The sequence below is a fragment of the Cavia porcellus genome, unplaced genomic scaffold (genome assembly GCF_034190915.1).
Source record: "Cavia porcellus strain 051 isolate PalLab524CR breed Dunkin Hartley unplaced genomic scaffold, mCavPor4.1 scaffold_11, whole genome shotgun sequence".
NCBI lineage: Eukaryota > Metazoa > Chordata > Mammalia > Rodentia > Caviidae > Cavia > Cavia porcellus.
Genome location: NW_026947494.1, coordinates 67,904,596 through 67,917,430, shown reverse-complemented (window position 1 = coordinate 67,917,430; position 12,835 = coordinate 67,904,596). Strand labels below are relative to the sequence as shown.

The 12,835-nt window shown below is 37.4% G+C and overlaps 1 protein-coding gene across 3 annotated transcripts in view; it reads right to left on the bottom strand.

Annotated features, from left to right (window-relative positions):
- Thbs4 (thrombospondin 4) overlaps nucleotides 1-12,835 on the bottom strand; it is a 205,356-nt gene that overhangs the window by 38,571 nt on the left and 153,950 nt on the right. For all 3 annotated transcript variants that reach the window (XM_063258424.1, XM_063258425.1, XM_003464392.4), the window contains one exon: nucleotides 10,570-10,770. In XM_063258424.1, the coding sequence (XP_063114494.1) occupies nucleotides 10,570-10,681 (112 nt within the window). In that variant the 5' untranslated portion in view covers nucleotides 10,682-10,770. The remainder of the gene's footprint in view (nucleotides 1-10,569; nucleotides 10,771-12,835) is intronic.

Here is a 12,835-nt window from a genome sequence, read left to right as displayed (position 1 = left end):
AATACTGTCTAATCTCCTTACTTATTCCAGAACTGGCCTCAGTTTTCCTGCCTCATTACCTCCACCCTTCCCCCAGTTCATTTATTACTAAATTTACCATATACTATAGCAACTGAAAGCAACAATACAGCTATTGCTATACAATACCCCAACAATCAAGGATGAGTAAAATAGATTATTCATGTATTCTTTCTGATTTTTGTTATCCAGAATTATGTTTTTTTTATTAAATGTGAATGCTCTTTCTACTGGTGTATTACACAAATTTTTTTCCTCTAAGCTCAGACCTTTGGGCACTTGATAGTTTGGGGCACTGATTTTATGGCACTATGCAAAAACTACCTTTCAAAACCTGGATAAGAGAACCACATAGAACAGCTTGGTTAATATGAGCTCAAATACTAAAAGAGAATGAAAAAGCAGACCAAGTAAGAATGATTTACAGTATTGCTATCTCAAGAAAAAAATCATTCAAAAGATGCTTTTGATAGCCAAAAACATTATGAAATGTTGAATGTCAAAGTTGTGCCAGCCTTTTAAAAATGGAAATGCTTGAGCAGAGGAGTGCAGATGACCTGCCTGCAGGCAGAAACTCCTGACTTTATTTAGTCTGGGGTTTCTGCTTTGTTTGGAAAACAGCTTTGCTCCTTGGCATTCTTAGTACACATTAAAGTCATCAATCTTTCTTCTTTGAAAATAATCATACACTTAAAAAATACCTAATGTGTCTGGCTATGAATATCCTTGCTTGCCTTTGTTTAATTATTCCTGAACTCTGTAGTACTTCAGAATACATATAAAAGGTAAATCATCACATTGCTTTTTTTGAAAGTAGAGTGACTCCTAGCTGCAATATATCCAACCCATTTCAAAATGTTCTTATAACAGTTTGAAGAAATGTAGAGTTTACACAAGAGAGAGAAACAGAGACAGAGATAGAGAAAGACAGAGAGATAGAGAGAGAGGGACTATCTAGTGAAAGAAAGCCCAGCAATTATGTTAAACATCTGCATAAGGCTTTGTGTTTTGAAACAATTACAAGACACTGCAGTATGTATCAAACTAGATGGTAGATAACAAAACTGCTAGGTGCATAGAATCCAAAGGTCATGTTACAAGAGGAGCTGCAAAGCCACTTGAGTGCCCATGGAACCTTTCTCGCCTTAGTGGAAACACAGATATTAATATTATAAGGCATGCAGCTTAATATTTTACTTCACAAATGTCTTCAATAAAAACTCAGCTTCTTCCAGCATGTTTCCAGTTTCGAGGAATTCAGTACTCTAAAGAGAAACCCATTTTACTTCTGGCATAGCACTCCAATGTTTTCCTAACAAAGTGCCCATCTCTCTTTCCTCTGACTGTTGCAAATAATTTCTAATTTTATTCCTCTGAGTTACACACAGATTTAGTCTGATATTGACTTGAAACGACTTTTTCAAGTACTTTGAGGTAACTTTCACACCTCCTGTCTTTTTTTTTTTTTAAGAGCGTGGGGGGAAATAATTCAAGCTTTGAAAGATAATAATCTCTAGCCAAGATTGATATATCCTGCACAACTATCCCTGGAAATTGATGGAAAAACAACGTGCTTCCAGGATAAAGAGGAACTAGGGGAATATGCAACCACCAATTCAACTCTACAAGAGAATACTGCAGGATATTCTAAAAAAGAAAAATACAAAGAATCCAGAAATAGTGGCAGAGAGGCCACAATGAATGGAGCCGAAAACAAAATGAAGAAGACAAACTGACAACTAATGACAGAAAAAGAGCTCAACAGAAATGAGGCAGAGAAGATTGGATGATAGGAACAGCTATTTTGGAGAAAACGACGTCTTAATAGGTAATACTGATTTAGTATCATCTTATTTTGAAGTCTCATCAAGCTTTTGTTCTTCTGTCTCCATTGGTCTAAACAGGTTGTATCTTATTGGATTTTATTATGTATGATAGTATAAGCAAAAACTTTTAAAGACAAGGAGATTATACAGAAACCATTGTTCATTTTCTGTTGGTTGATTCTAAATACCCTGTAATGCTGTCATTCTCTTAAATGGTTTTACATTGTTTTGATATATTTGATGCCACAGTATACGAAGTTATACTCAAAGATTTCAAGGAAAGAGACAATATGGTAACTACTTTTATGTCAGGATTATCTTGTGGTGAAACACACCTCCTGTCTTGTGTCTCACTTTTTTATTTTCCCTGGGGGTGTGTGTATTTGTTTTTTTCTTAGTAGCCACTATATATATACATGACTCTAAATTCAACACTGATTGGATCATAACACTGTTCACTATAACTATAGGGTTAGATTTCCCACATCTTGCAACTTATTTCTCACTTCTAATGGACTCATATTTATTCTTGTTAAATTTCATCTGATTGACTTTTGTCCTCTGTGTCATGTTCTAAATACTGAAAACTTCATTCAGTATGTTCAACTCAGTTTTCTAGCTTTAAGCCAGTTACACATGTGATAAAAATCTTCACTTTAGACATTAGGTTAAAAAATTCAGTGAAATGGCAAAGCCTTGTCACAAATCTCCTCAGTACTTAGCTATAAGATAATATACTAACCCCTAGCAGTACTACTGTCTAGCTCATTCTTTTTTATATTATTCAGAATGGTATATATGAGTTCATAATTTTATTGTCTGAAGTGGAGATACATTCTGTTCACAGGTTCTGTTTGATCTACCAGTTTATAAACTTTACTGAAAAAAAGCTTTATGTGACTTTTCCTTATGGTAGTAAACACATTTTATCTTCAAAAAAAATCCTAGATTTCTTTCAAGGCAGTCTTTGAATATGCAAATAATATGCAAATTCCTGGTCACTTATCCTAAAGCTCACTAGCCTGTGGCTTTCAGTAGTCACCTTTCCTTTTTTTTTTTTTTTTTAAATAAAAAAGAGAAAACCTTTCTCTGGTTAGTTCTCCATCATTCATAAAAACTACTGATAGGAGCTCCACTATCAATCTTTTCTGAGCACCCCAATACACAACTCATTTGGATCCAGACAACTGAACTCACTAGAAAGATTGTTTTCTCTTATCTCATCATCTGGATTTTTTTTCTTTTTAACTATTCCTGATCATTTCTTTTGATGGGTGGGGTAGAAACAAAAGAGCTGTGACTTAGCTCAGTCATCTGTTAATCTTGCCTTACATATTCTAGACAAGAGATTATTCCTGCCTTATTCTATCCTTATTCTGAACATACCATAATAAAAAGCATCTCTTTTAGTATCTGATGTTTGAATCATTAACTTCAGTTAAATTAGGTTTTAGTTTCTATATGCTAATTATTATAATTTTATGTCAAGTTTTCAATTCTTTCCATCTTTTCCATATGACCACTTTCCAAATGAGCTCAGGAATATTTTGAAAGTTAAAAGGGAAAGTAAGTGTTAAGCCTTTAGCATAGCCCTGGCACACTATAAAGGCTCAGTAAATGTTGTTGTTAATGTTTGAGGAACCTCATTCAATATTGAGTCCAGAATTTTAATTTCTATACTCTGCCATCTCTGTTGAGCTATTTCTCTCCTGCTGACAGGCTTCAGAAACACCACTCTAAACCACTGGCCATCTCCTATTGTTAGGCCAGGGACTTCAACCTCTATTACAATAACAAAGTATTTTTTACATAATTAAGTTTATTAGCATATTTTAGGTATACATAAGGATCACATTCATCATAGGGAATTTGCACCTGTACATGATATATCTTGATTTTTCTTTTTTCCCATTTCCTTACCCTCCTTTAACTCCTCTTCCCCTCTTTATTTACAAAAGCTTTTTTTCTTCTTTTCTCATTTTCTTCCTGATCCTTTTCTTTTTTTCCCCTTCCCCTCCCTAGTTCCTTTCTGCATTTGAATATTTCTTTCCTATTTCACAAAATCTATTATATAGTTGGGTACTTATTTATAATTTCAGTTTCTCACACCAGAGAAATAATGTGATATTTACAAATATGGGCCCAATTTATTTCACTTATGAGTATGGCTTGAGTTGCATCCACTTAACTATAACTCTCTCAAGTTTATCCTTCTTTATGGCGGAGTAGTACTCTACTGTATTTTAGAAAAAATACAACTTCTTTGTCCAATAACCAGTTAATGGGCAATTGGGTTTTTCCAAGATTTAGGTATTACATACTGTGTTGATATAAACATGGGTTCTGCACATATCACTGTGCTATGATGCTTTTAATTCTTTTAGAAATATATCAAGAAGAGAAATAGCTACACTGAATGGAACCTCTGGTCTTAATTTTGATGGAGAATCTCTTTACTCATTTCTGCAAATGTTGTACCAGTCTAAACTCCCACAATCAGTGTAGAAGGGCTCCTTTTTCCCTCTAGCCCCTCCAGCAATTGTTATTTGTTGATTTCTTGATGATAGCCATTCTTTCTGAAGTGAGATGGAATCTCAGCATTGTTTTAAACTGTATTTCTCAAATGACATGTGATGTTTAACATTTTTTCATATATTTATTTGCTATTTGTTAGTGCACTGAGTGCCTCTTCATTTCAGCCTATTTTAGGATTGAATCTTTAAATATAGGAGGCAGATTTTTTTTTTAGTTTGTTATATCTTCTAGACATTATTCTTTTGTCTGGGGAACAGTTGGCAAAATTTTTTTCCCTTTCTGTGGCTTGTCTCTTCAATCTGTTGGTGATTTCTTGTCATGTGCACAAGCTTTTTAATAAAATAAAATACCAGTTGTTGATTCTTTGTAATATATCCTATGTAATTGGAGTCTTCATAGCAGCAAATTCTTGGGATTCCCTTCCTTTCCACATCACAACTTGTTATTTGGTGACAATCAAATGAACACTAAACAAGTAGTTCTTCCTATTTCCTTTTATGGGAGAGATATCTTTGTCCACCTTCCTGCCTATCTATCTATCTATCTATCTATCTATCTATCATCTATCATCTATCCATCTATTCTATAACATTTAAGAAACCAAAATATTTAGTGTACCTCATAGCCTGAAGCTGATTAGACTTAACATACTCGTAATTCAGACTGTACCATCACCTTGTGAGGTAGTTTTTATCATTCCAACTTTAGAGATGATAAATGAGAGCTAAGAGGGATTCAGGATGTATTCATGGTAACCAAGTAAGATTTTTAGCTGACATTCAAACCCAGAATACTAACTGGCAAGCTTTCTCCATGCTAGTTACTTCAAGAATGTCAACCAGATCAAGCCAGGAGGTTTGAGTAGAATGTTTATTTCCATCAATATTTTAATGCCTGCATTACTAATTATTTGACAAATCATTTATGCCAAAAACACCACGTGTATTCTCTCATGCCCTTATCCAAAATGTTTTCAATATCCATTCATTAAAAGCTTTTGAGCACTCATCATGTACTAGGCACTATAATATATTTTTCTAAAATTTTTTAAATTTTGTTTTAAAAAGATTAAGACAAAAGAGGACAGAACAAAGCAAGTCAGAAAAGAACAATGTAAGCAACACAGCCCTTCAAAACAAGACAACCAGATATTAACAGTAGCTACCATAATGTCTCTTTCTTTGAAATAGTTGAGCATACCTTAACATACAATAGTATCAAACATAGCAAATAGTATAAAACCATTCATGAGAAGGAAAGTATTACAGGACATCCAGAACCAAATAATAAAAAATGAACAATGGTTACTATATTATATCATTTTCCATAAAAAATTTGTTTATACTATCACACATTAAAATCCAATAAGACACAACATGATAGAGCCAGTGGAAACAGAAAAACAAAAGCATGGTAGGACTTCAAAGCAAGATGAGAGTAAATCAGCAATGGCTGCCATAATTTTTTTCTTCAAAATAGCTGTTCATATCATCACACATAATAAAATCAAACAAAACAGAATAAAACCATTCAAACTAATGAATGAAAGCAGTATAAGGCTTCAAAGCAATGTAATGGGGAATCATGATTACCATAAAATCTTGTACTTTTACCATTTATTACACTAGAGAGACTATATAGTATTTATACATGTGAGTTTGATTTATTTTGCTTATGAGTATGGTCTCAAGTTGTGTCCATTTATTGATAAATATCTCAATGTGATCATTCACTATAGCTGAGTAGTACTCCATTGTATAAAAATATCAAAACTTTTTATCCATTCCTCAGTTAATGGACACTTAGGTTGTTTCCAAGATCTGGCTATCACAAATTGTGCTGCTATAAATATGGATGCACATATATAGAGAAATACAAATTAAAACAACACTTGAGATTCCATCTCACTCCAGAAAGAATGGCCAGGATCAAGAAAACTACCAGCAACAAATGCTGGAAAGGTTGTTTGGAAAAAGGAACTCTTCTCCTGCACTGTTGGTGGGGGTGTAGACTGGTGCAACCACTGTGGAGGTCAGTCCAAAGATTCCCCAAAAAGCTGGGATTGGAAGTCCCATTTGACCTAGCTATTCTACTTCTAGGCATATTCCCAGAAGAACAGAAAACATCATACCACAGTGATATATAGGCACTGTAATTTCAGAATTTCGATAGTGGTACATGTATTGTTTCACTAATGAGTCTACTCTTCTCAGCCTCTGTGTATCCTACCCAACCTGTTCCTGAGCCACCTCTATGCTCGGGACACTGTGCTACACTCCTGCATTTCATCCACAGCGTTACAGCAGATCCAAGTCTCCCACTTCAGCGGAGTTCACAACCCCTAGAAAACCTGGAAGAAATTCAAGCACAAACTCAACTATGATTAGTGCCTGCCTCAAAAGATAAAAAGCCATGCAAGAACAACTAAGAGAAGGTGATTCAGATGGGTTTGAGTGGTATCTGAAGAGGGTGCAAGGCATGTGCTGGAGAGAGTAGGGCACAGAAGAAAAAAGGATGGAGAAGGGAAGATGGCATGAGTGTACCATGGAATAACAGCTGGTCCTTCTAGAAGTAGGCTGCATAAAATGCCAGACTGAGGCTCAAACTGGGAAGGCTGGTTGGAGATCCTGCAGGGGGAGCCTTGAATGTCCAGCTGAGGCATTTCCACCATATTCAATTTGGAATGGGAAATCAGTCAAGGCCTTTGAGTCAAGGATAACTCAACCCAAATTATGTTTTATGAGTAGTAATGAGGTACCCATGAGTGGGATGACATAGGGAGAAAGAATAAAAGTGAGCTCAGTGGCAAACTGATCCCTAGACTTCTTCTTTAGTTTCTCCCTGCAGCTTGCCTGGGCCCAACCAGCCTGATTCTGCTTTTTGGTTCCAACTGTGCAGTCATACTCCTTCCTCTCCAAGTCATGGACTCATGAAAGTCTGGCAAAAAGAAAGAGGTATTTTATTTTTTATTCATGCTTTAAGTCAGTAGAGATACATCTGGATTTCTTCTGAAGTCTTCACTGTTTTCCATGCAAATTAACAAGATCAGTGGAACCTTCATTTGCTGAATGATCTGTGGAGCACACGCCATCCTGTAAATGATGTCAACATGGCCACAACGGAGTCAAAACCACATGTCACTTCTTTTCCATGGATCTCAGGGACACCTAACGTCTCTTTATTATTCCAAACACAAGGACCTGCTGCTTCTTCCTAGAACTTTCAGATTTTCCAGCAATGGCAAAAATTTGTTCTTTTCCCATTATTCCAATAAAACAACTTCTCTATGCAATTCTTTAATTCTCCAGGCTTTGATACCATGCAAATTCTTCCTTATTTTCTGAGAATTCTCATTTCTGGATTTTTCCAGGGCTCATTCCTGAGCCACATCCCCACCACCCAATTTCTATTAATCATTCATCTTTCTGATAGATGCAGGGGCAATGTGTGTGTGAGTTATCCATCACTATAGAAAAATACTGAGATCAACAATTTAAAAGGAGGAAATGTTTTTTCTGTCTCATGGTCTCAGAGGTTTCAGTTGGTGGTTAGTTGGCACCTTTGCTTTTGGATCTGAAGTAAGGTAGAATCACAATGGGCAATGAGCAGCAGAAAAAAGTTGCCTACCTCGTGGTGAGAAAACAAGAGGAGAAACAGGAAAGAATGAGGACCCCAACATGCACTTCAGGACACATCCCATGACCTGACTACAGCAAGTAGACCTGACCTCCTAAATATTTCCCCATCTCCAGTACAGGCTGGCAACCACATCATCACCCCTGGGCCACTGGGGGACATTTGAGATCCAACCCACAGCTGGAGGTGTTCACCAGTGCTTTTATCTTCTCTCCTATACTGTCGACCAGTTGGCATTTATAGCTGTATCACATCATTGATGATTCTTCAGGGAAAGCACATAACAAGTACTTCACTCCTTTATCTGCTTGCCTGAATATCAAGTGTTACTCTTGCATTCCTGGAGTAAATCGGAAGAATGAGTTCAGGGAAGGTTGCTTCATTGTGTTCCCTCGCACCTCAGACTGTCCATAATGGGCTAACACATTGAAAAACAGAGGGTGAAATGCAGCAAGGCTGTAGAGAACCTTCCAGGCCATAAGCTCAAGAAACCATCTTCCCACAGCATTGAAAGAATGAGAAGCTGCTGACCAGGCGTGGAGAACACAGCCAAGTAGCTGGATTGCTGGGAACCAGCAGAATCTTTAAGAGAGGTGAGGCAAACAAGGCTGTTTGAGCTGGAGCAGAGACATGGAACATCTTCCCCCCACCCCCAACAGGCAGGGGATGGGGACAAGGGATCAGGAATCACTGGCCACATCCCGAGACTCTAGTACCTGACACATCACAGATCTCTGAGAGCCAGGAGGCACAGACTGAGAAGCAGATTTGGAAGTGAGGAGAGGAGGGAAGGGCTGTGCTGGAACTTGACCTGAAAGAAGAGGGTAAAAGTTCCATTCCTTTTTGTTCTAACCTTATAGTACTGGTACAACTATGAATTAGGAATTTTGTTCCTAAGTCTACAGATCTAAGGGTTCAGTCAAGAGTAAAACCTAAGAGACACTGTAAAAACAGAAAGTGTTCTCACATCAAGCATTGCTTTCTGGCTCCGGAGAGGAAGATGTGTGCTGCTTGGTCTCCATGATAACTCATCACACTGACTTCCTGGCATGTACTTGACTGTGCTTGGAGGAGGAGCTCAGGGCCTTCGTGTCACTGAGGATGGCTGCGGTGCTTTTCGGGACAGCCCTGGTCTTTGTTGTGTGACTTCTCGGCTCCAGTGTGGAACACTCAACCTACCAGCACAGCTCCTTCACCATACTGGCATAGACTTTCTAGCTTCCACCACTGACCTTTGGGCCTTCCCAGCATGGATCCATAAAAGAGACTGGCGTGCGTCTTTCTTGTGGGCTCTAGACAGCCATTTGGACTTGTGAGAGGCATTGTCATAAGCTCTCGGTCTTCATGTGGACTCATGTGGGACATTGCTGTGGGATTCAGGCCCTTTGCTAAATATTATATGTCTTTAGTGTTGTGGATAGATTTCCTAAATTTTCTTGTGTTAATTCTGGATGACCGTCATAAAACAATATTATAAACTCCATGTCCTGATTCTAATAGTTCTCTGCACAACCCCTGACTACAACACTGTGCCAGAAGCAGGCAGAGGAGACCTACTTATTCTGCCCAGCTGCTGGAGGAGGACTTTTTCTCTCAAAGGCAGCACGGTGATTGCAGAGGCAGGAGTTAGGTTTTCTCAGTCACAGGGACCCAAGGAACTAAGAATGGTATGGCCAGCTGGTACGAGTGGAATGTCTGGTAACCTCCCCATCAGTTCACATGCTGCAGTCCTGTTCCCCAGTGTGATGGTATTTGGAAGTAGGACCATTGAGACCCAGGTCAATACAGATCCAGACCTGTGTACACCTGTAATTCCAGTACTCTCAGAGGCTGAGGCAGATGGATGGCAAGTTCCAGCTCAGTCTAGACAACTTGATGTTGAGGGTAAGACCATGAAGGGATCTATGCTCTTTTAAGAAGAGATATAAGAGGGCCAGGGATTTAGCTCAGAGGCACAAGTGCTTGCCTGGCAAATGCAAGGTTGTGAATTCGATCCCCAGTACCCCAAAAAAAAAAAAATCGAATAAACCACACACACAAATAAAACAACAAAAAATAAATCAGATAAAAAGAGACATGAGGTTGGTCTCTCTCTAGTATGTGAAGAGACAATAAAAAGATGACCATCCAGAAGTCAGCAAGTAGGCCCTTGCAAGAAGCCACATCTGCCCCCACTTTGCCTAGAGACTTCCCAGCCTCCAGAACTGAGAAATAAATATCTGTTGTTTGTCACCTACTAAGCAGCATTTTGTTACAATAGTATCAACTAATGAAGACAGTGATCTGTTGTCCTAGGTCTTTTCTCTTCCAGAATCAGGATGAAGACAAGACAATGTCAGAAGACAACTTGGCCATAAGCAAATTCATTCTCTCTCCCAATACTGCCATACCTCCCCTGAATATAGACAAATGCACTAAAAGAAGAATACAGCACTAGACATGAAATGAACAATGAGAGAGAATAAAGCTGTAAGAAGGAAAAAATCATAAGGAACTCCAACATCCTAGAACAGCAGAGGGGGATTTTTATGAAATTTTCCATAATTTTGCTTACCTTTGTTTAAGCGTCCCATTACAGTAAATTCAAAATACTTGCTGTTGTCACTTGAGTAGAGGCCAAAGATGGTGGCTGAGCTTTTGGTCTGCAGCTTGAAGGTGGCGATCATGTACAGCTCACTCAGTGCAGGGTCTCTCAGGACAGGTAGCAGAGCACTGGGGTTCAGCCTCTTACTGGAGGATGGGAGGAGGTCAAAAACTGTGGAAGGGAGAAAGAGGCAGTGAGCACACCAGGTAAAAAAATCTAAATGGAAACACGAACTGGGGGCAAAAATGGTTGGCAGGTATTTGAAAATAAGGTAAAAAATAGTATAAACTAATCTTGCATGATTTCTCACATTGCCAAATTCACCAGCTCTTCCTTGTCAATTTTGCAGTGGTTAGACATTTGAAGCAGAAGTATAACGCAATAGTCACCATTGGTTATATCCTTAAAAGAAGACCACATTTGTGAACTCAAACTTGGATTTGGCTAAACAAATGACTCTGAAAATACCTTCTAGGAAAAGTCCTGAAGAAGTCAAGTCTGAGAAGGAAAGATGAAAGCACTCAGCTTGTTGTTTTTCTCATGCTTTCCAGCAGGAAATTTCAGTCACATGGTCCTCTATGTATCTCCCTAGTCTACAGCTATCTGCATTTTCCTGGTCAATGGCAAATGACAGAATGCAAGAGAAAGCATGGATGTGACAGTAGACAGTGTTGGCCAAATGATTTGCTACTTTTGTGAGAACTGAGGGTTCCCTTTTTGTCTGTACAATTTCTAGTATTTTTTTCTGCTTAAAAATATCTCATTGTGATGGGCATGTTGCTACACAGCTGTTATTCTAGTACTCACAGAAGAACGCCATGTGATTGAGGAAAGCCAGCCTGAACTATATATATAGCAAGACCTTGTCTAAAAAAAGAGAAAGAAAGAAAGAAAAGAAAAGAAAAAGAAAAATTCCATTGTAAAAATGAACAAAATGATGTGGTTTTTACTTCTTAACTATATTCTGATGGATACAGCTGGTCTATAAACACTAAAATCTACATTTATATTTGCATGAGTTACTTTGGATCAAGCAAGCAGCACCTTCCCCAACAGCTTTGTAAGAGTCATGAAGACTAAGACCTATGTGCCACCAGTAATTTAAAAGGCAAAGGCCAGATCTGAACAATACTCACAGAAGCTACTTTGACTTTCTGTTAGTCTATGAAAATATTGTTGGAGCAATTTCATACCCAGTAGGAACATCAGCACCTAGAACTGTCTTCAGGATACAATAATCTAATTATTGAAAGCAGTGCAGTGATAATTTATAAAGAACTTTTAAAATCAATAAGATGATAAGCATCCTTACAGAAAAATGAGCAAAGAACATGAAAAAATGATTTACAGAAAAAAAGAATTACAGTTGACCAACAGGTATACAAGTATACATTCACACTTACTTAATGATGAAACAACCTACCAGGATATTATTTTCACTATTAACCTGAAAACATACTAATATAATAATATTCAGCTGGTTGGGTGGTTTCAGAGAAATGGACCCTCTAATATACTATGTGGTAAGATTTAAACTAGTATCAACATTTTGCAGATGATTTAGAATAATAGTGCCAAAGGTTCAAATATACACCTTCTCTTTTACCTGTCAACTTTAGTTATAGAAATCCAACCCAAGGAAATAATAGGTGACACAGAAAATTATTTCATTTCAAGGATATTCATCATCCGTGGTAAACCTAGACTTTCGTTTTGGGGAGTAACCAGTAAAACTTTAAGTGGAAGAGATGGAAATCCTGAAAGTTTGGTTGGCATAATATTTTGCCCTAAAGACACAGACAGTCCTCAGAAAGAAGTAAGGGCTGGGTGAAAGTTAAAAGAATGATTAGTTCCAAGTCAAGATATTTAATTTGTCAATAAACTGCAACTTACAACATCAAATACTAGAAACAACTTCAGTGTTCTACATTACAGACCTTGGTAGAGTAATTCTGGTCAGAATACCATCTATTTTAAAGTAAAGACAAATACATAGAAAGGCATTCATGATAGAGTAAGTGAAAAGAAAGATGATAAAACTCTTAACACGATTCCATTTGATGTTTGCACAGAAAGAGATTTCAAATGAAAGACAACATAAAAACAGGCTAATGTTCGAAATATCTATCATTAGGTTGCATAATTTTTTTCTTTCTTTTTGCTTATTTAGTTTCTGTTTTCACTGTTTTATGATGAACAAAAGAAAAAAATGAATAAGACAAACAAGAAAACTCTA